Below are 25,447 nucleotides of genomic sequence, written 5' to 3'. Positions count from 1 at the left end.
ACCTGTACCTGTATACTCATCAACCAAAGTTATTTTTAAGGGTTTTAGTGTCTTATCTAGATTCGATCACAATAGTTAAATATAAAATATCCCTTAAATTTTATATAGATATTATTGACCATAGTGCTTGTAGTTCTTGGGATTATGTAGATTTCTTACAAAACATGCAAAAAACCTGTAAAATATATGGATTAAGAATAAATTTAAGTTATAATTACTACGAAAAGTGTATTAAATGTATCCTATATAAAAATCTAGCATATCAAATTAACTAACAGTCAAGCCTTTAATTAAAAAATCCAATCAATGATAAGTAATCAATGTAATTATAAAAAAATGAACATTTTATAAATTAAAATTAGATGTTAAAGTAAAAATTAAATACCTTGTAACACTGTTTAAAGAAAATCTGTGTATAATAGTTTGTGACCTAACATGGTTTTTATGGCCAAAAAATAATATAATTTTGAAAAAAATGAGAATTAGCTAATATTGCTTAATAATATTATTCGCTGCATGATTTTAAAATAGAATTATTTTCATCGTACAGTACTCGTAGAACAAAAAAAAAGGGAATATATTTGAATACTAAAGTGTGTAAATGTGAAGTGAACTGACAAGTTTATTTCATCTCTTTGCTTGTTTTCTGTGTGTCTGTGAAGCGATGGTACGAACTTCTTAAATATACAAATAGGAGTTTCAGGAGTTCACAGTTGTCACAGTTCTCGCAGTTGTACTAACTGAACTAGAGAGTTGAACAAAGGAAGTGTGACTCGTTTTATTAAATAATTCGGCAAAATCTTTTTAACATTAATGAATACTCGTGGTGATTACATTACAAATACAGATTAGATTTAGATTAGATCTAACTTATCTTTTTTTAAATGAACTAAGTTTAAAAGCCAAACGGCGTTGAAAATGGTGCACATATAGAGAGCTTATTTAAATATCACGTCACCAAAACATTGTTTTTTTAGAGTTGTTAAAATTTCTTGATTTATTTCTATAAATTTCTATTAGGGGTTCCTTTAAAGTCGTCCCGTTTCACCTGTATCGTATCTATTAGCATATAAAAAGAGAAGAATCTGACTCAAAATGAGTTTTAGTTAAGTAAAAAACACATGGATTTGTCTTTGAAGTTCAAAATACAAATATTAACAGCAGTCAATTGAAAAAAAACTTTAATTTTGGTGATTTGAAGTTTTTAAAAAATTTACACATTATAAAAATAAATATGATGTAGCTAAGTTTGTCTGATGACTTATATTTGACAAAGAAGCGATTGTTGATAAAGACTCATTACCAGAACTTGAAATGCTTATTCTTTTACTTGGAACTATAACAGAACCTGTTGGCAACCACGACTTACGTAACCAAAATAAATTCCACTTCTGTTAAAGAAAAGGAAAAATTCATTATATATGTTGCAATTTTACAAATGCTTTATCACTAGATAGAGTATAAACTTCACGATTTAAATTAAATAATAATGAAATTATTAAACATATATAAAATAAACATTTTAATGTTTCACTTTTACGATTAAATACATTTATAAGGTCATAGTTATGCTTCTAAAATTCCAGACCAAAAACGTTACTTTCGATGTGTCTTTAAGTTTGGTTACTAGGAACTAAGCAATTAATTATTGATATTTATATTTTTTGTTGTTTTTTTTTTTGTAACAACTATTTTGTTATAAATATACATAAAATACAATATGACACTATTTTTCATGAAAGCTATCAGAAAATAGAGGAAGTTTACTTTATATTTATGATAGGCCTTTCGGGAAAATATTATTTTAAGCAAAGAAATATGGGTCGAGTCTCATATTTTCTTTGCACAAAGCGAACTTCTTTAAACGTTCAAAATTTAGCTGGGAGCAAGGTCACATCTATAATTATTATACCTGTTACCATTCACCGTTAAATAACTTTAGATTCCAAAGTACATTAACTTAAAATTATTTCTCTATGCAAATAAAACTTCTTAAATATTTTCGAACATTCACATATTCGAATCAAAATTTTGTAATACGGTTTACATTTCTGTGTTTATTTTGATCTAGAGCGAATAATATTTTTTTTTTTTTCTTTTTAAAACATTCCAATAATTCATGATATTTCTCCTAACTAATTCTGAAGTTCATTGTTAATGGCGATATAGAAAGTTTGTTTAGTTCTACCATCGTCGTTTGTCTGTTTTGATGACACTCTCTCACTGAAAAGAAGCATAGTACAAATTTTATCTGAAGCTGGTTTTTTAAGACGTGTGAATGTAGCGAAGGTATGATATATAAATATTTAGCACCTTTTATTTTTTTTCATACTCTTTACAAACGAATTTTGTATTTTAAGGTAAAATTGATTTCTGTATTATTTAGAAGGAAAAGTAACACTCAATGCTACTATAGAATTGATTCTTTTTTTGATGACTCCTAGGAAAATTAAACACAATAATTAAAAATAATGTAAGACATGTTTGTATATGCTAAACATTACAAATTCAAACCACAGAGGTAAACTGGAATTCTATTGCTTCTCCTTTGGGAGACTGCAGCTTTAGAATGTTTCATAAATCACCCGTTCTACCCCGGACCCGAACCAGCGACCGTAAATACGTCAACTGACAATTACTCCACTTAATAAAACAAATCTCTACAGTGCACTGGTGGCTTCGATGCCAGAAAAATATTCGTGAATCTTGTCTCTATTCGGTGACATTTGTTAAAGACATATGGTTAATTTAAAAAGCTTTTTTAACTTAAAAATGTTTCTCACTCTCCAAGATGATTTAGGTTTTTCATCGTCCTTTTGTCTTGTGATTTTGGATTACCTTCAGTAAAAATATAAAACATGTAATTGTGTGACATGCTGTCGTTTAGGTTTGTCTGTTATATTAGTTTTTTATTTAAAAATAACGTAATAATAGTATAACGTTTGTATCTTCGCCAATCTTTAACCAACAATGGATAAAACCTTTCAACTTTGGATTTTTATATTCAAACGTTCAATATATTTTAAGACGGAATGAAACTCTTATATAAATCGTTTACTTTTTGAGGACAGTCACCATATTATTTAAAAACGGTTAAATTTGTAAATTACATCAACAAAAAATATCTAGAATTACACATCGCGTCCAAACCAGCTCATTGTCAAAGCTGTCGACTACTCCCCGGCCTAAAGCATCCCCATAGACTTGAGACCTCTAAAGCGAGTTGTTTGACTTTGATCAAGAAATAACGACAGGCAATACAAAGATATCATTGCCCCATAAAATACAGAAATCACAGACACGCACTCACAAACGCGTGGAATTACTCACTCACGCTACTATGTTTGCTGTCAGAAGATTGCATGGTTTTATATCCTCAGAAACCAATCTTCATCCACGTCCTAAGAAAAGGTAAGGGCTCTCAGCGTACCTTACTTTACATCTCAGGGCCTTTCAGACATTTATTTCAAGAATAACCATGGTAACAGCATTAGTCATACAAAAAAGAAAATTTAAGAACTCAAATTTAGACATAAGTGACTTAAAGCAAATGTTGAAACCTATATGTGAAGAATACAAAAAAAAAATAAAAGGATCAACATCAAATTCAAGGAACTAAAGCTTTGTTTTCCATTTAGACATGTTGGAATGTAGCAATTCCATTTTGGAGAGAACTGCCATCGATATATTAAAATGGTTACAAATATTTAAAAAATCAAAAATCTATTGAAAATTTCATTTAAGGAAAGTATTCTGTTTATGTGTTGGATTTTTTGATATCTCTATTTTTTCACTTTTAAGTATATTTGGTTATGTACTGTTTACGAATACCGACCTATATTTTTTTTTTAACTTTTATTCTTAACAAATGCCTTCGTGACAACATCTATACCATATTTTAATTATAGAAGAAGCATTGACCTTTTATTTTAATATAGTTAAAGTTATTAAATATTTCGTAATATTTTAATCGTATTTCTGGCAACGATCAAGATTGATGACACACAATAGCTCCTAAAATATTGGGCCTAAATATCACAATTGTTCAGTGAGGGCTCTTGATAAATAATAGTATATTTTATAAAGTAATGTCCCCTTTCCACGTCTGAGATAACGGCCCCCACAAAGGATTAAATTCATTTCATTTCATTTATAAAATACACCTCGGTGATCTAAAATTAAATTAAATTTGTTCTCATAAATCTGTCTTTATTCAGTACGAAACATAAATATATTTTGATGTATTAATGGATACTCCAACCCCTTTATATATTGTGTTAAAATCTTGTTACAAATATTTTTTTTGGCTTATAACAATTAATTTAAGTTTAAATATCGAATCATCTCCATTTATTCAAACACATCCTACTACATATAAAACATGTGTTAAATAAGAATAAAGTAACAGCTTCCATTGGTATGTGTCGAGTTTGAGCTGACTCTATGCGGGTCGGTATTTATCTTCACCGGCCAAACCTGAAAAAATTAAGTTTTATTTTTGAACAGACTTCAACTACGAGCTCTTTCGAACTAGATTGTAGTCGCTAAGCCACACACTTGTCTGATCTATAGCGTCTATTCGGGAATAAATTTAAATTGTGTATTTAATTAATTCAAATTGTGTCAAATATCGAGCAACATGAATAAATCAAGCCTAAAGCCTCTACAATTGTTCTGTTTTTAGCAAAACTGGAATCCTTTGTTCCCAGAGTTTCCACCATCACGTCTTGATTAACTTCCAGAGTTGTCTTGTGTGTAACGAGATCTTCATGAAAACCTAAATGTTTGTTGTTTTACCGTTATCTGAGATCTAAATGAGAGAAAATGAGGCATGAATTTACTTTCGGTTTAGAAATAAAATTACATGTCGCGAGAAAGGTTCGCAATTTAGGTTAATTATAATTACTTTTATGATTATATCCGTAGGACTATGAATTATATTTTATTATGTTAGTGTTATACAGTTAACATTTAGGATATCTAATTAAAATTTTGTTTCGAATAGACTAGTAAAAGTTTTATAACAAATTATTAAATTTTTCAAAAATTTAAAATTTTATTCTTACCATTGTTTGAAATCCACCAAATTTTATCGTTTATATTTAAGTTTTTAAAAAATAATTTAACCAAATAGTTACAAAGTAACTAGGACTAATGAAATAAAATGCTCAGCTAAACTTTAGTCTGTATTCATTTGAACAACTAAGGTGGAGAAGAACACCATTATAAATAAATGAAAATTAAAAAATATAATTTATCAGCCGTGTCATGTTGTTTATTGAAGATAAATAAATCCACATAGAAATGTTAGCAAATATACAATCACATATGAGTTAACTAACTCGGTTAGGAATACAAATGAAATATATTTTATAAAGAAACGTGCCCACTAACCAACAGATTAGAAATACGTGTTATTTGAAAGATCAACAAGAGTAGAGAACTTTTTACTATGGCGTCAAATGTCAATACTTGGGGTTTATGTTTTATATATGTATATATTATATTGTTTTTATATATTTTTTTCTCTTTACTAACACATTTCCTTAGTGTGCAATAAATAGAGTTAGAATAAAGCTATCATATTTTTTTTTTACAAAACTTTTTTTTAAACCCAATTGATTTTAAAACTAACAAAGGTACTTTAGACTTTTCTGCTCCCAGTGAACAAATCGAGATGCATCCCATGACTGTCAAGGGGTGTGGAATTGATTCATACAGAATCCCCTATAGTCCTTTATGTAAAAAGTGTTCAGACAAAGCACTTGATTGAATATTGTTTTCAAGAAGCCTTAATAAAAAAAATTGTGTTTATTTTTAGTTTATTTGTGTTTTAAATTAATAAGCTAAGTTTATCACAATATAAACACCAAAAACTACTAATGTACATTATAACATATCTTGCATCTTGTATTATTTTAAAATTTAATTCTTTTTTTTGAGGTATTTTATCGGAAAACTTTTCAAATATCGTGGATAAACTTCAACAATTTTTGTGAATTATGGAATTGTATTTGAAAAATAAAATTTCTATATTTGGTCGGACGAGCAGTATTGTAATATTCTGAACTTAATCGAGTGGAAACATGGACGTATCGGTATTGTATCCCTCTGTTTACAATACAGCAAAACCTCCAACAATATGATATTATGTATCATTTCTATATTAAATAAGTCTATATGTTCGTTATACAATTATTATTGAATGGAAAATATGCAATATATATATATATATAAAAATGTTAAATTTTGTAAAAAATTATCAATTAAAGGAAATATTAGCGGAATTAATTTTATGAAAACGAATATCATTCTTATTCTAATCGGATTCCGTTCTTTAACAATTGATTTTAAAATCAATTATTCTTAGCAGATGAGCAGCCACGGTTAGCTGAGTGATGTCATTTTAGTTTAAATATCCCAGAGTAATATGATAAATTATTTTTATCACAGTATTAAAGAGTTTATTAAGAAATTTAATGAAATTTGCATGTTATGAATTATTTAGATGCCGAAAAGAAGTACGAGAAATATTATTCTCAAAAACTTGTTGTAAAAGCAAGTAATATTGACATTTAACAAATTAAGAAAAAAAAAATTTATAAAACATATTAATCTGTAGTCGTATTAGTAATCTTTTGACTTTTATGATTGGCATAACCTTAAACAGATCCTTTTATTGCTTATGTTATTTAATTTTACATTTAATATGTCATCTTAAGATGTAAATCAAGAAAATAAAAAATGGTATACTAAAATGTAAGAGAATGTACTACAATTGTGATCGCTTCGATTGGCCGAACTTTATAATGTTTCACTTTCAGCGAATAACAATTACACAGTTTATAATTAAACATATATTACAATAATCTTTGCTTTAAGAACAATATAACCATTGGGAGAAGAAGACATTAAATTTGTATAGATAACGCTACATCTCGGCACTTCTCTTATGTCATCTATGCGCAATGCCTTCGCACACTATCAATCTATATTGCAGTAATAGCATCATTAAATGTGGCGTGTGTAATATATGTTGACAATTGGATTGATGCGAGCATTATCTCTAAACGCATTATAACACACAATAATATGTAATATAAATTATAAATTAATCTAAACACAACGAAACTATGCTGTTTGTTAGAATTTAATAATATTAATTAAACGAAGAATCGTTATTTTAATATTCATATTTATTACTGCGTTGAATTACTGTTTTTAAATAATAACCAGATAAATAAAAGAAACCAGAACAAAATGTATGACAGTTCACACAACGTTTGTAGAAAGTTATTGCATAAGGAAAAAAAGACATTCGTATTAAAAAACCTGAAAGACAAACCTAAAACCTTTTTGTTCGAAGAAGAGAGAAACGTTCGATAAATCACCGACTTCGACAGACACTCGAACCAAGGACCATAAATACATCAGCTGACAATTACTTGAGTCAATAAAACAAATTTATTCACTTCGGTTGTTTAATTCTAAAAAAACATATGATAATGATTTAGATTGAAATAAAAAACAAACCCTGTAATGTTCACAACACAAAATAATTAGTTATAAATAATAAAAAAATAATTATCTGCTGAGTAAGAACGGGGTGGAACGTGCTGTGCCGAGATTACTTCTAAAAATCAATTTTTTTCTAATTTCTAAAAACCCATTTACATGTTTATAAACGACATATTTTTTTATAAATATTGAATACAGAAGCAAGGACAAAAAGTGTCCGATTCCTAACTTTTGTAAGTTATTTAAAAACTAATCAATCAAGGACTATTTAACTCCCGAAGCAAAAACCACAGGGTGTTATAAGTTTGAGGTGTCTTTGTGTATATGTCTATCTGAGGCAACATAGCTCCCAAAAGGATGATCCGATTTTAAAGTGGTTTTTTTTGTTTGAAAGGTATATCCGTCGAGACTGTTCTTAGCTATGTTTGGTGGAAATCGGTTCAGGTCTTCAAGGTAATCAGGCCGTTTGTTAGGTGTGATAGGAATGTTACACGCACAGTTTGCTTGCAAGCATATGTGGGATCTGACATTTGAAACACTAACCTTTTGTCACAATAATAGCGCACTTTTTTAGGTCGGGGGTTTTATTAAATTTTTAATTTACTATTTTATTAAAATAAAATTAAAGCTCATATCCTTACAAAGATAGTAGTGACAATAACAAATAACACTATTTTAATAAAAGAAAAACTTATTTTTTTTTATATCAAATAGAAAAAGCACGTTAGTTTTCAAAGCTTTGAACAATATAGTGGTTAATAGAACCAGTTTTCTAATTTCAATATTTATATATAAATGTAAATTGTCTACGTATCAAATTAGTTTAGTTCGTTAACCAGTAAGTATGATAACTAATCCAGGAAGGAGCAATTCTCAGTCCAAATCTAGTACATTAATCTTCCACTACTAGATAAACTCGAGACGTTTCAATTTGTTAGGAGATACTCAAGCAAGTGATAAGTTTTCGTTCTCTGAAAGACAAATAAAATGCTATATTTCATTTGTTGAAAAGAATAGTAATATTTAGAAATAATGAAATGTAGGAAAAACGAATTTAACGAGTTCCTAGATTCAAATGATAAAAATTTATTTAAAAAAAAAGCAACATAAAATGTAGATATTCTGTCGGTTCCATAGAAATAACATAAAAATTTATAACATTAATTTTTGATGACCCTCGATAATTAACTTTACTTTTTCCAACGAAAAGCAAGGTGTGTGTTACAATATATCGTCCTAAATTATTTTTTTTATGTTAAAGATAGCAAACGAGCAGACGGGCTACTTGGTGTTCAGTACCTACCGTCGCCCAAGGACATCTGCAACATCTCTGTAGTGGATGCGTTGCCAACCTTGTTTTTTTAGGAATAGGGGAATGTCAGGAAAAGGTGGGAATCAGGAAAGGGCAACCGGCTCTCTCATTCATCGGACGAAATGCAGCCATTAAAAGCTACGTCACGCCGATCTTCTCTGAGCGGGTGGTACTTCCCCGGTCGAAGCAGCCCATGTTCGATCTGTAGTTACTTGACTACAGCTAGGCTCTACCACCTTCAAAAATCGTCTTAAATGTTTAAGATTCGATAGTCATTAAATAAACGTTTTATAGAAATGACTTTTAGAATTGTTGTACGTTAAAACATACAATTAAAAAAATATATTTCCTGAATTTCAGCCAAAACAATTCGCAAAATTATAATCATCAGTAATAAGAACCAATTATCACTGAATATCGTGGCTTGTATACATTGAAATTAGAGTTATAAAGGTTTATTCTGATGATTTGATATTGTGCACTAATTATTACGTTCACAACAATCACATTTTATGAACTTTTATTAGGTAAACAATATATGGTATTTACTTTACAAAGACGTAATCAAATTCTTTATTAAAATAATGTTTTTATGAAAAGGTTTCTTTGAGTTTGGTTGCTTACTTTATACAATACATACAACAGAGAGAGCGGCCAAAAGGATTTTTCTAAATGAAGTTACAGCAGGCTGTATACTAACTCAGAGAAAATGTAATAGGTTTTAATCTATATACATTTCAAAGCAATTGATTCAAAGAAAAAAATATTTAATATTTATACTCCTAAAACATGATCAAAAATTACCTCACGTTATACACCTCACGTCTTCAATTCGGAAGGAAAACAGATACTGAAAGATACTAACTGATAGTACGCAATTTGAGTCTTTAATTTTAGAAGTTTAAACCTCCCAATACCAATCCATACTATCTAGGTTACAAAATTTTTATATAATATTAGTTTTTAATGAGTTTACAATTGTGCGTCTAACAATTTTGTAGTAAGAGATAAGAAAATACAAATGAAGATTATATTTATAAAATTAAACGGTATAATGGTACAAAAATGAAAAGATTGCCGTATCTGAATGGAATAAGAATTTTCACTGAATCCCAAGATCTGTATGAAATATTCAAAATAAAATTATTACGCTCACTTGGAAACCCTTCGTGGAATTCCCAAGTCGACTGAGCAAAACGTTACAAGAAGCCGACAAATGATTTTATCAAAGAACGTTTTTTTATGGAAACAGAACAACTGTAAAGTGACAAATTATGGTAAAGTACTACTAAAAATCTGTGTCACTTAGTAATGAGCTTTCATTAGAAATAATTTTAAAGACTTCATAGGATCTTCATAATAAAATTATTGGAACCATTAATTATAACCAAATGCAATAACAAGTTGTATCAGAAATAACAATCTTAGCTAATAATAAAGCGGATAAAAAGGCTTTTCTATAAAAATACAAAAATTAAATTTGTAAAATATTATAACATTACATTGTCACTGTACGGAAACACATGAGATATGATATCTGATATGACGTTTTCCTCCACTTGAAAGGAATTATGATTTAGTTATATGGGGTTTTCCAATAGGGACGCTTGAACTTTGACAGCTGATTGCGGCCATGTTGTTTGAGTGACAGCTGTCAAATGCAGTGTGTTATATTCATTCCGTCCTCCCAAACCACCATGGCAGGTTACAATGTCGAGCAGCACGTGCAAATCATAAAATTGTTTTATGAAAATGGGTCTTCAGTTCGAGCAACGTTCCGCGCACTTCGCCCGTTTTACGGTCGCGATGATCGTCCTGCCGAGTCGACTATCCGTCGATTGGTGGACAAATTCGAGTCAATCGGGTCAGTTAACAATCAGCCGGTTCCCGTGCGTCAACGTAATGCGAGATCTGTCGAGAATATCGTCGCTGTGCGCGACAGTGTCCTCGAAAACCCGCGGCAGTCAATTCCGCGTCGCGCACAGGAACTCGGCCTTTCGCAGACGACAACTTGGCGAATTTTGCGTTGTGACTTGAGCCTGCACCCGTACAAGATCCAGCTGACCCAAGAGCTCAAGGTTAATGACCATAGACAGCGCCGTGTGTTCGCTGACTGGGCATTAGAGCAGTTGGAAGTTGACGCCGATTTTGGCAAAAAAATCATCTTCAGCGACGAGGCGCATTTTTGGATGAATGGCTATGTCAACAAGCAAAATTGCCGTATTTGGGACGAGACCAATCCACACGAGGTTCACCAAGTGGCAATGCACCCGCAGAAAGTGACTGTTTGGTGCGGATTTTGGGCCGGAGGCGTGATTGGTCCGTATTTTTTCGAAAACGATAATGGTGTGGCCGTCACCGTCAATGGTGAGCGATACCGGTCGATGATAACCAACTTCTTTTGGCCTGAAATCGAGAATATGGATCTGGACAACATATGGTTTCAACAGGACGGCGCTACGTGCCACACAGCACACGCTACGATGGAAGTTCTGCACGAGCAATTTCTGGACATGGTCATCTCGCGCGGAGGCGACGTGAACTGGCCACCGAGATCGTGCGATTTGACCCCGCTGGACTTTTTCTTGTGGGGTTTTCTTAAGTCGCAGGTCTATGCCAACAAGCCGCAAATCACCGATGCCCTCAAAGTCAACATACGCCACGCCATCGATCAAATACAGCCCGATTTGTGCGCCAGAGTCATCGAAAATTGGACCTTTCGTGTGCGCGCCACCAACCGAAGCCGTGGCGGTCATTTGAATGATGTCATATTTCATACATAATGGGGTCAATAGACCTTCCAAATAAAAAAAAAATTTCGCAAATATCTTTCCTACATGTATTTTTTTTTGCATTTCAAAGATCAAGCGCCCTTAATGGAAAACCCTATAGTAACTTTGTAAAGATTTGATAAAATAATAACTTATTAAACTGATCACAACTTACGAGCTATTACTCTGCAGATATCTATTTTATTTTTTTGTGCCAAATAGAAAAAAACAAGTTCTTTTGCAAAGCTTTGAACTTTGAATTGAAATCGTTTATAAAACCAGTTTTTCTAATTTCGATATAAATAAGTAAACGTCTGAAGCCAAACTGAAATATTCCCAGAATAAAACCACAACTTCACCAAAGGTATTTATAATTTAACAACTTTTATAAAATTTACAATCCAAATACTAAAACGTAACATCAATGTAGCTGAGAGTCGCTACGTAACTCTGGCGATTGTGTTAAATTTTGTAAAAACATTATTCAATCAATAATCAAAAAAATATTCTTACAAATTTCTTGTCATTACTAAATATTATATTTTGTTCGTAATAATAATAATAACTGTATAATGTTTTATTAAATGTGATCGTTTTGCTTTTAATCTAATTTCTAAAAACAAACCGTCTGGACTTGGACTTGTAACAGATCCCGAACGACAGTCAAACGTTACTTACTTTGACTGCTGAAGCGACTGAAATAGAATTAGAACCGAAGAAGAATTTACACAAATAACTAGTTTACAGTTATTTAATTGAAACAAAGCCAATGTTCTTTAAATAAAATATCTAAATACAGTTTTATATTTTGAACATATTTTTAAATGTTTTTTAAAGTATTATAATAAGGATTTTTTTTAATTTATTAGCATTCATTCGAGAAGAAAAATAAATCTTCAGAAACTTCGTAATCATTAACATAAGTTATAATCCATTTTTATTTAGATTCATTGGGTATATATTTATTGAGGTGGCCTGTTTTAAAAGGGATTTAGACTTCTCAGTAATTACTTATCTAACTTTAATTTAACTTTACCATCATTGTTTCTTGTTTTTGTTTCAGTTGAATTAAAACAATTTAAGAGTTTGTAATTGTAATAACACTGAAGGAATTCATGTTCGTCATAACTAAATAACTAAATTTTATTTCATTGTTTTGGTATTAAAAAGCCTTTAAGGATATGTGAGATGTTTCAAATGATTGTGTGCTCGACGTTCTCAGAGAGCTAAGTTCATAATATTATTTATCATAAAATTAAGGGTGCGCTTTGCTTTAATGTTTTCTCGTAATAATGAAAACTGTCACACAAAATGCCAAAATAATGTTTAGTGTTAAATAGAAACTTATCTTGGGTTACTGAATAAACTATTTCATTTCGATTACTGGTTTATTTTTGTTACGTGTATGACGAAGCCTACACTTTCCTCATCTAAATAATTTTGAATATTTTTTTTTTTTTAGAATATGACATGATTCTTATGCTTACATTTTTTATAAACATGGGCCCATTGATATTCTTATGCAACGGTTCAAACAACGTGTAAGTGAATGGCATATCCCCGATACTAGTCACACAATTATTGTGCTAGGGTTTGGTTTCAGTCTGAAAAATTATTATTAAATTCGATTCTAAATGTCTATCAATATAATTTTAAGTGTATTCATAAACTAAGAAAAAAGTAAGAAAATACTATTATTTAAATTCTTTGTGAATATTTTTAGACTTGAGCCGGATGAATGCTACATTACTTCTCATTTTTACAGCCCGCGGCTGGACTTGAACAGTTTGATAAATGTCGGCGCTAAAACTTCATTTGTAACGGCGATTTGACTACAAATCCTAGGTTTGTTTGATTCGACCCCACGACCCGTATCAGTAGTTCAACCTTTTAAAGTAATGGTGGTATCATTTAAAGGGTCGATCGGCCACTACACTTGGAGAAAATAAAAATATACAAAAAAAATATATTTAAATGCTCTATGAATGCTTATACGTGTGGAACCCGTAACTTCATGTAAGCTATTCTGAAATGACATAACACTTATTATAACTTTTGCTACCTGGTAATTGTGAAATTATAATTACATTCTACTAGGGTTGAATGAAAAAATATATATTTTATAAACCGTTTTTTTATATAAAGCGGATTATAATATAATAAATAATTTGTATATATTATTGGTAAAAATAAAATTAGAATGTTTTAGATCTCTACATTTTTTAAATAATTAAACTAGCACTTTTTATTGGTTAATAATTTTAAGGATTTTGTCACTCAGTTTGTAAACTATTCAACAAACCTCTTTTAACTTAAGCAGTGTTGAAACACCACACTATTAATTTTTTGTTTGAATAAAATGAAACCTTAACAAATGAAGCAGGTTATTTATTTTATTTTTTCCATCTAAGGTATTGCTTTTTTAATGGTTTTACTTTTGATTAAACTTTAATTTGTTTTTGTAACATGGCGTTTACAAAGACTTTTATATTTAATCGAATCTTTACTTAACTACTATGTAAAAACTAACCGTCGTTTCTTAATTATTTTAAATATTACAGTTCCAATTATTTTTTATTTTAGCAATGGCCTTTCAAGACTATTGTTGAGCGTTAGTAAAGCTATGTTAGTTATTTACACTAATTATTCAATTTCAATATTTTACATTTTTCCCTACTATGTGTTTCGCCTATTATGCAATTACCAAAGTTATTGGCTGACGAAAAGAAAATGGCTATCAGTTAGTCTTATTTTTAACATCTATCGTCAACAATTACTTAATTTTCATCCACAGAAAAATGCGACAAAAATAATACCAACTGTATACACTGTAATCTAGCCTCTCTTGACAACGGTTTCTGCAAAGTAGTCTTTACTTCTACAAAATACTTGAAGTAAATCTGAAAAACATAATTTCATTTAAATCTGAATACAAAATTACTTTGTAACTTTGACTTGCCATTTAGCCTCGCAACTTCGAATAGATTTAAGTTTGCATATAAATAAAATACCTTAATTTTTCCTCCGCCACGTATATTTTATATTTGGGAGAGGAACTTTAAATTTAAATACAGTTACAGCTTAAATTAAAAAAGATCAATTACTTTCTTAATCGTTTACATTCCTTACTATATTTCTCACTCAAAAGCGTTATAATCCTATAAATTTAAGAGAGACATCTTCAAATACAGTTTGATTTATCATTGGGATCTGTCCGGATATGTGCTGACCCAAGCTGGTAATATCCTACCAAATCAGGGATATACATCACCGAGACAAGAAACGGAACTAATAAAGATGATAAACTCAAGTTATCTCGGCAGCTATCGCAATGCTGTTTCCAAATTCTTGACAAAATTACTTAAACTGAAGATAAATGGTTTAAATATTAATAAATGTTTATAAACTAGCACATATCTGAAAATACATACGTAGAAATAAATAATCATATTATTAGCAACAATTAACTTTTTTGTCCATAATGTATAGCGATCACAAAAGTTAACGTTACCTCTTAACAAATGCTATAAGATCTTTGAGAACAAATATCAGATTAAATATAACTTGTTATTGTTATAAATATACTTCAAATTAGTATAACACACACATGCACAAAGTTGATGGTGTGTTCGTTTGTTTTATAGTTCATGTAATTTAAACGAACAATAGTTCAATTTAAAAAAATAAAGAAAAAATACAATTTCCTTTGAAATTAATATTTTCAATTTGTTTGAACTATAAGTTTACATGACCCTTTTAATGTTTTAAAGTTTTAATTTATGTGGGTCGCCGCAATAAAACTGAGTTAACATCTGCCATTACAACAATGAGAGGCTATAATTGTAATAAAAAGCTGTTTTCCTCTTAAGAATATTATGGAATTATTTCTTGTTGTAACAACATATTTACGTCTTTAAAATATGTATATAAAAGTTAGGACTTACTAATAAAATAATGCAATCCTTTTTGTTTCAGAACACATATGCTTCGAATAAAGAACATCTCCCAGGAATGTACTTAAACGAAGAAATGACCAGCATCATTGCAAAATGGCTCACAAATGTTGGAAGACATGGCTAATTATATACACTATATCATTTCTTACAATTAGCACCGCCGATTTTACAACAGAATGTCAAAGACCTTGTGACTGTAGGTGGCAGTCTGGTAATAAAGCTGCAATTTGTTCCAACTCAAGCTTGAGGGTTGTACCAGCTAATTTAAGCAGCGATATACAGATATTAGATCTATCTAACAATAATCTATTACAACTACATCAAGAAGCCTTCAAAAGGGCAGGCCTGAGCAATCTTAAGAAACTTTTTCTAAGAGATTGTAATATTGAAACAATTCACAAGGCAGCGTTTGTGACTCTTGCAATTATGATAGAACTAGATCTATCAAAGAACAGGATCCGATATCTTCACCCGGACACCTTCAAAGGCACGGAAAAACTAAGATTAATAAACTTGAATAACAACTTTATCGATAAACTAGAAGATGGTCTATTTCGCAATTTAAAGTATCTTCAAAAAGTTGAAGTGAGCAACAATAAGATCTTCCGAATTGGAACAAAGGCATTTCTAAACTTGCCTCAACTGAAGATATTGAGAATAGACGGTAACAATTTGAGTCATATGAAACCCGAAACTTTAATGGCGTTACGAAACTTGTCTGGACTTGATTTGCACAACAACCCGTGGCGGTGTGATTGCAACTTACAATCGTTTAGAGATTGGGTTATCACTCACAACTTGTACACTCCACCAACGGTATGTGCGGAACCCGCTTCGATACGCGACAAACTTTGGTACGAATTAGATTCTTCAAACTTTGCTTGTCGGCCTACTATATTAGAACCCCTGCCAGATGCAACTATCAAAAGTTATGAGGAAAACGTGACGCTGATTTGTAAAGTAGTTGGCAATCCACCTCCAGAAGTTGTGTGGAGGTTCAATGGTAAAACGATTGAGATACGATCTTTCGGAGAAATACGTTATAATGTTATGGAGAACACAATGGATCTTATTAGATGGGTTAATTTAACCATACTTCATACCAGGTACAGTGATAGGGGAAATTACACATGTGTAGCTGAAAACCCAGGAGGAAGGGATGAAAAGACTTTAACGCTAATGTTATCTAAATATGGCGCTGCAGGAACCATAGCTGGAATGGACGCAGATTCTTTTGCAATTCTTGTGGGATGTTTATTATCTATCGCCATAATCGTCGGAGCTGTGTTAACCGTCTGCTATTTCACAACACAAAATGGCGAATTAAAAAGACTGATTAAAACTGATAATCGATCATCAAACGGAGAAGCTTTAATAGAAGGCTCTGTGGCGTCCGAAGTAGAAAAAGTGTGTAAAACCGAAGTTAATCCTATGGCCAAGCCAGCGAATAAATACGAATCTACTATGGTCAATACTGCGACAGAAATGTTGGAAATAAAAAAGACATTAATCGACACCGACTCTAGATTGGGTAAGCGACTAGAATATTTATAATACGTAAAAGTTTTTGTTGACACAGTCATATTGAATGAAATATTTTCTATTACTTTTGCAATTACTTTAATAAGATGAAACTAATATTTTTCGGATAAACTACGCGGATTGGACGCGCTATCCGAAAAATATAAGTTTCATTTAAATGAATAAAACTCGCGAAAATCTTAGATCTCATTACTTTCATAAGATTTTTTTTTATTTTATCACGCTTCATATAACATTTTATTCCCTTCACGTAATAATATTTTCATATCTCCTGTACGCTATCAGAAAATGAACTCTAAAATATTTACCTTTCAATTTCCCCGTTTATTTCCATAACCCATAACTTTTTATTTAATATGGTAAAAGAAACTTTATACTATATTTAATTGTTCTCTTTTATATTTTTATGATCAAAGTAGTCACGTTTTGCAAAATTTTATTAGTAAAACAAGTTTTAATAGATTTTAATTAATTTCTTGTTAGGTATCCTCTGAATATCTTAAAGTGTATTTATTAATAACTATAAAAATATTATAAATATATTTTCTTTTATATCCAAACACCTGATGTTAAAGAAATAACGTGGCACAGAATCATAAAAAGTAAATTAAACTTAGAGTAGTTTTACAGAACTACGTTAACTATATTTGCCTCACAAAATCTTTTCTAATAAATTACAATAAGCGACAGCTAACTTTCACGAAACATTCTTTGAGCGTTGTCGTGCTTTGGACTATAAAAAAATAATGAGGTTACGGTCCTTTTGTACCAAAGCTCGATTGAAGTTATAGAACAACGAAATCCGTGCTAAATTTTCAAAATATCAAACAGTTTCATTTAGTTCTGTCTGTGGAAAAATGTTTCAGTCCGCAGTCTAAGAAAGAATTCTATTTACCCGCTTCTTTATGATTTTATCCGAATGTTGATTTTGATTTTGTTTTATTAGAATTGTTTTGTTTGATTTTGTTAATTTGACTTTTATTTAAGTTAGCCAAAACAAGCGAAGTATCTTGTTATAAAAGATATTTTATATTATTATCAGTTCATTCTTCATAAAGATGGGTTAAATGTCATGCATATAATATTTCATAGATATTTTATTTAGAGTCTATTTTTATAAGTAGTTTTAATGAAGATTGATAGTTTCAATTAAATTCAAGGTTTTACATATATCAACCAGTAATTTTTAAATATCATAAAATATAGTTCTATTTTATTTTCAGTTTCCACGGAGAGACATAATCATAAAGAATCAGAATTTCCTAAACATACCAAAGAGTTATTATTGGAGCGCTTACCCCAAGATTCCCAGACTTATCCACCGGATCTTCTTTCATTTCCTCCCCGCCCGAGTCAAATATCACCAGCAAGTGGAATTTCTTTGGACAGGCCACACATCTCAACAAAAATGGAGAGTCCAAAATCATCAAATTGCGGCATGTCGCCTATAAACACGGCAATTTATACGAGACTACCTAATTCGAGCTATCAAGAACCTTTAGTAAGTAAAGGATATGTGACTTTGCCGAGAAGACCTCGATCAGCTTATCCCGAGGATAATCTCCGACCACAAATCTTTTCTACCTTGAATGGTGTCATACCATACTACGATAATTTTAATATGAAGTTTTTTGGTAATGGAGGTAATTATTACAGTCTCAATAAAAGTGAAATCGATTTAGGTCCAGTGAATAAAATCGGTTTTCTAGATGCTTCTGACGATATAGAACCGGCCCCATCACCTGCTCCGGGGACTCCTCATGCCAATATACCAAGAAACAGCTTGAGTTCTCCAAACATTCATAATCAGTTATTGATGTTACAAGCTATGTCAAATGGAAATCTAAGAAACTCGTTAGAAAATAGGCACTCTAAAGTAACCCTTACAGATAGCGATAGCCTTTTAAAGACTTCAAGTAGAGACTTGAAAATAGGTTACAGTGTAAACGTTGCGAATACACTGAGCAAATCACGGAATATGATGAATCCTCCACCAAAAACAAGGAAAAGACATTCCGGGGAAGTAAAAGAAACATTTCTAAATACTATTGAAAATGCTACACAAGTGTAACTTCAAATAGGTGAGTAAGTATATGTAATTGTGTATATGAATTGGATGAAAATTTAAAAAATCCAAAAAACTTCATTGTTTCAAAGAGCAACATGAACTATAATATTATTTTTAATCTAACTGTTTTAAAAAACTTCGTGTATAATTTGATTGATTTTGTCATTTTAACAGTACTGCATTTTTGTTAAGCAAATATTTTTTTAAGAGAAAACAAAAATATACTATATTAAAGTCGGCGTCCATTTTATAAACCGGCTTTTATATGACTCTTTATATTAACTCACTTTAAGTTAAACTACAAATTAATTTATCATATATGTAGCTATTTAAATCGGAATGATATTGTAGATACTAACATTATTAATAAGTAAGTTAGTTATAACATTTATTATTTATGTAAACTATATTAAATAATTATTAAAATATTGGTGCTTTTGAGAAAGAAAATTGCAATCCATAATCTTCCTTATACGCTTTCTTTAACTACCGCAAAAGGAAATTTTATAACAAAGTGTGGACCAAACTAGCAGCATATTTCTTTTATGTTTTTAATATTCTTCGTAAGCTCTGTTATATAATTCAAACGTATCACATATAGTTCATGAATGCTGTCTCTAAAATTATTTCTAAACATATCATATAAAAATTGCTAGATGTGGTCTATACTTTTGTCAAAAAAAAATAGTAGCAGTTTTCAATTATATAGAACAGTTTTAAAAGGATTATGCAAAAATTTTATCACTTTAAATTATAGTTTTAAGAAATTGTTTTTGTCATTGTATAAATGTAAATAGCAATAAACTATTCTACAGTTTAGGAGAATTTAAGATCAATTAACTTAAACAAAATACACATAACAATAAAATATAAAACAACTTGCAGACTTCTAGTTATGTGAAAAATACAAAAAAAAAAATTGTATGCACGATGAGATCAGGACAGAACAATGACTATAATTTTGAAAAAATATTTTTTTTTACAGAGAAGGCACTCATTTCACTTGAAACTTATTTGTTTGTGTACAAACTCAATCGCTAGAGAAGTTTTGATGTTTTATAAATAATAGACGTTTCTTAATTGGTATTAAATAAATATTCAATATTATAAGTAGAGCATTAACCCTATATGAAATTAAAGACAAGGAAAAGTGTCTTTAGCAATAACAATAATTATACCAAATCGATGTTTTTATAATTACATATCAATGTTCATCTTATCCTCGCCGGTTCCTAACAAAATAAAATTAAATACTCTTAGTTTGAATTTAGTCGTTGTTCAATATACTTTAACGTAAAGATCTTAAATTCTGCTAGTGATACTCGTAACCGATCAAATGTAAATTATGGTGTGTGTGTTGGACCAATAGTGACGAGTGAATGGAAAATATTAAATAAATAAATTGAAAATAAAAATCTTTTATTTAAATCCTTATTATAATTTGCTGCTATTATTAACATTGTTTCTTGATGTTAATAAAAACTTCGATCATTTGCAGTTTATAAAATAAAGGTTTACTTTTTATTACTTCTATTTGAGCTAACTGAGTGCACATGGTATTTTTTTTGTTAATATTACATTACCTATACAAATGCCATTCACATGAATAATGTAATATTTACAACTGCTAAAGTAAGTAACAGTGATTTTTATGAAGAACAAACTTTATTAACTAACTATTTTTATTGTTTGTATTTTATTTACCTTAAAGTATTAAAAAGGAAAATAAAGTGGATTCAAAATCAATTATATTCAAGTTGTGATCTTCAGACGTCTGCTGGATTTGTAATTTAATTAACCCTTTTGTTATTGGGTTAAAAGGACATTGCAGAACTTTAACTAATTATCCATTTAATTCTAGTCAATTATTACAATACAATACAAATATCCTAAAAGAGGATTTATACTAAATAAATTGAATGATTAATTAAAAATTTGTCATATTGTCATAACAATGTAATTACTATTCGCTGATATCAAAGACTATAAAGTTACAATTATTTTATAATTTTTATATTCGAAAACACAAAAATGTAAACAAAGGAATTAAAATAGCAACATTCATTATTTATATAATGTATTCTACTCTATAACAATTTGATGTGTAATGTTTCTTTTAACTTACTCTTTTTTTCCAGGACGTTCTTTATTAGTATATAAGTCAAGTAGCGTTTTCAAAAAAAGACGTAACGTAACTCAACTAAATTCAGTCATATCTAATCTACATCAACACACTTGCAGTTCTCCTCTACCACATGATAAAAAAGTATCGACTTTGTTTTACGAGGGGAATAAAACAACAATTCTCACGTGTCTCCACCGCGACTTTCACTGCCTTCTTCTCTTCTACTCTTATTGAATATTACATTAAAACATCAGCTACACATGCTCTTAAAATTACTTCAATACAGATATACATTGTTATTACAAAAAAAAAAAAAAAATATTCATTTGTAAACAAAATAATATTTCAAATTTCTAGCTCTACAATAGTGAAACCTAATCCATTTTTCTGTTTCATGCTTTTTAATAAGGTCTAGAGGGAAAACACATTTGATGTATTGCAGCGTAACTGAGCTCACCTCCGCCGAGAGTTTACTTCATCTAGAATAAGTGCTTTCAATTTTCAAGTCTTGCCTCCCTTTGCTTACTATTCTAAACAAATAAACTGATACCAGTGGAAATTATTCTTAGGCCCCTACAAATTGAACTTGAACATTTATTATATTAAGAAATCCGCATTACACAGCGGGGCATTACATACTATTCACTCGCTTCTTTTTAGAAATCACTACTTGTAACTTTTTATGAACATAAAACTGACAAGGCTTAAATGGGAGACGATATAAAGAATTTCTGACGCACGAAACATACACTGCCTGAGGTAGTGCATTTCTTATAGAAATGAGATTTTTTATTGTTTATGGGTGATTATTTTGATTTCCAGTAAAAAAGAAAAACAAATTTTTATTAGCCTTAGGAATTTCCGGAAATATTTAAATTAAAAGTGAAATTTATTTTCATTTCAAAAGTGATTTTGACCGGGAAATGAAGAAATCTTGCTACGCGTGTTATTAGAAAACTCATGTGCTGATATTTAAATTATTATATATAAAATTTTGCAAATGATTTTTCATCTGATGGTGGAAAATGAAGTTTGTAAAATAAAAGAAGAAAGAGTTTAATAAAGATTCACAAATGTTTTTATTTCGTCATTTGTCGATGTTAACGCATTTTTTATTTAATATGTTAATTAAAAATAAAGTAATATAAATACGGTAGATAATTTTTAAAGCTATGCAATTGCTTTATTTCATTTATTTTTTTATGATAGCAATTACGAAGCATTTACTTTAACTAATTACTGCGGCTAAAGCAGTCAAAGTGTTACTCCAATTTTATTTTGACCTAAAAACATGGTAGGTGTAGTTACAACCATAATTGTAATTAAAACTAAATTGGGCCATTAAATATTTTCGAAATAAAAAATCTTAAGGTGCTATAATAAGTTTTTTTATAACCATAAGGTTATTTACCATGCTATAAAGCAACAACACAAAAGCGATATTTCTTATAAAATATGCATAACCAATGACCCAGTCAGTAACAGAATATTTTTTAAAGATATTCATGTCATCTGTCGCCAACCATTTCTTAACTTCCCCATACTGCTCTCGATGCAGGCAGAATACGTTTACCGTATCTAGATTTATGTAAGTCCATGAAATATATTTTAACTAATTTTTTTTTTTGGAATCGAAGAAGGTTCTCAAAACAATTTAAAGAGAATTATATACTAATAAATGAAATGAGAGGGCCTGTTTTATCTTTTAACTTCAAATCTACTGTACTTTACTAAACTCTTATATAATCATATATACAATAACTAATATCGAAAAGTAATTTAAAAGAAAATATGTGTCTGTTTCTACCGAGTTCAAGAATTTTGCTTGCAGGTAAGCATTGTTTTAAGGAGTAACTTTTGCTACTTTATTAACGACTTTCTCAAAAGGTTTCTCAATTCTCCTTCATAAGCATGATTGTTATTATAGTATTCCTTGAATTGAAGGCTGACTTCAATTTAATATTTTTAATTGCAATGTGGATCCATTTTCAGAAAGTCAAAATATGACCAAATGTATTCGAAAATTTTTATGAAACCTCAAGTATGACCAGATGTATGATTTTAAGGAGAATTTAAGATATAGGCAAAGCCGCAGGCAACATTTAGTACAACATATCATTATACAAGTTCCTAAAATAAACATTGGAAAACATACAATATTTTTGCATTATATGAACGAGTCATATGATGAAATTTACTTTTAGGATATTTCAATTTGTAGTTCATGGTTCGTTAAAGGTCACGAAGATTATTAAAGGAAAAGTTTCAAACTTATTTTATATAAAGCTGGCTTGTAACGTACGTATGTAAGTCTATTTTACTTATAGGTTTATCCATGAATATGATTAAAAAGTAATTATAAATAGATGCTTTGTAATAATTTTAAAATAAAAGTAACGCTATTAAATAAAAATCTTCACACCCAACCAAACTAGCGGATTCGTTTCTGCGAACTTCAGGTTCTGGCCGCACTCGCATTACTTATTAAACTTGCATGGGATTAAATGGGTTAGTAAATTAATATATCTGGAGTATCAGGTCCTCTCTATAGATTTTCTCACATATGGTAAAGAAGAATTCATCCTACCAGGAGTACAGCAACCAGTTACAGGATAATTTAAGTACAAGTTACTCTATTTTTGGTCAACCTCAAATTTGAAGATTTTCTTAATACTTGATTTTTGTGGAAAAGAAAATCTACAAACTTTTCAATTCCACCTTTTATTATGACGGACGGTAAATGGTTGCAATAATTTTAAAATGTAAGAACTTTTTCTCTCTCATCTTTATCCACGTGCATTTCATGACGTTTTCTCAAAATAATAGAGTTATTATAAATTCAGTACATTACGATTTATATGAAATGAAGGTGTTGTTTTTTTACTTGGTCTCTCAGTTAATGCTTGATAGCAGATATTTATGGAATAAATTTATTTTTAACGATGTATGCGTAAACAACTGAAAACTAAAACATAATGGGTGATGTCATAATTTCTAACGAGACTTAAAGAGTAAAACATTAACTCTTTGAGATATTTTTCTCCCCCTTGATAGCTTTCTACTGTTTGATAATCAGTGTTGAAATTAGTTGGGTTCATATATTCGTATTATTATGACCGGCAAGCGGGTACATTAAATTTCATTGACTATTTAAAGATCTTTATGACTGCTACTGATACTTCGAAGTTAAGTTTAATAGGTTCCGTCCGTTTTTTTATAATTGTTGTTCTATGTATACATCCGTATATTTTTTAGACAAAATCAGAAAATAAAAGTCAGTTGGTATTATCAGATACCCAAATGTTTATTATTAGTTCTACATACGTCCTGATTACGATCTCAAGTTTCACACGGATAATTAATTAATGATAATTACATACTACCGTACAGTACTGGGTTAATGTTTGGAAAAAATATAACAAACGCCAATAGTAAATTCGAATCGTATACAACTCAGAAGTGAGGTTCAATAATATAAATCTTATTCCATCAAATAAAATATTTCTAGGAAAACTTTGTTTGATGTTTTGGAAGTTACCTTCTGTTATATAAATTGCTTTGTAAAATCCTTTGCAATAAATGTAATGGAATATTTAAACACTAACTCATGTCTACGATCGATTTTTTATAGGACAATTTATAAAGTCGCAAATTTTATAAGCTAACATGACAAGGACTTCATAGTTTTTTCTTAAAAGTGTATTATGTGTGTCCTTTTTTAACGATCACAGGAGCAATCTCGGTGATTATAATTTATTGAGAGATACGAGCACATAACTAATCTTTAATTTGTTTTTGCTTGTTATTTAAGAAAATGAATAATATAACAACGGGTTCATAAATTTGAGAGACCTACTCGACAATTGAGTTTGGGACAACGATCCCGCATATTTGAAGTGAATTATATATATTTGAAATTTAAATGTGAAAACTTTTCAAAAATTATTTTCAGGCAAGCGCCCTGTTTCGAGAGCGCCCGCAGCACACTTACACTCACACCGTTGATTTATTTTGTAAGTTAATTTGATCGTATTTTTTGCAGTAAATTTATTATGGAAAGTGAAGTAAAAAAAATAACATTTCATAAAAAGTTTAAATATTTGTTCTTGTGAATCGTCCGATTACAATAAAATACGGAGAAACTTAAAATACATC

At 29.9% G+C, this 25,447-nt stretch overlaps 1 protein-coding gene across 4 annotated transcripts in view; it reads left to right on the top strand.

Annotated features, from left to right (window-relative positions):
• LOC116774311 (uncharacterized) overlaps positions 1–20,582 on the top strand; it is a 173,789-nt gene extending 153,207 nt beyond the window's left edge. For all 4 annotated transcript variants that reach the window (XM_032667007.2, XM_032667006.2, XM_061524920.1 and 1 more), the window contains 2 exons: positions 15,577–17,088; positions 18,323–20,582. In XM_032667007.2, coding sequence (XP_032522898.2) covers positions 15,651–17,088; positions 18,323–19,170 — 2,286 coding nt within the window. In that variant the 5' untranslated portion in view covers positions 15,577–15,650 and the 3' untranslated portion in view covers positions 19,171–20,582. The remainder of the gene's footprint in view (positions 1–15,576; positions 17,089–18,322) is intronic.
• Positions 20,583–25,447: the final 4,865 nt, after the last annotated feature.

This window comes from Danaus plexippus, chromosome 26 (assembly GCF_018135715.1).
Source record: "Danaus plexippus chromosome 26, MEX_DaPlex, whole genome shotgun sequence".
NCBI lineage: Eukaryota > Metazoa > Arthropoda > Insecta > Lepidoptera > Nymphalidae > Danaus > Danaus plexippus.
Note: the sequence above shows the minus strand (reverse complement) of the source record. Positions and strands in the feature narration are given on the sequence as shown.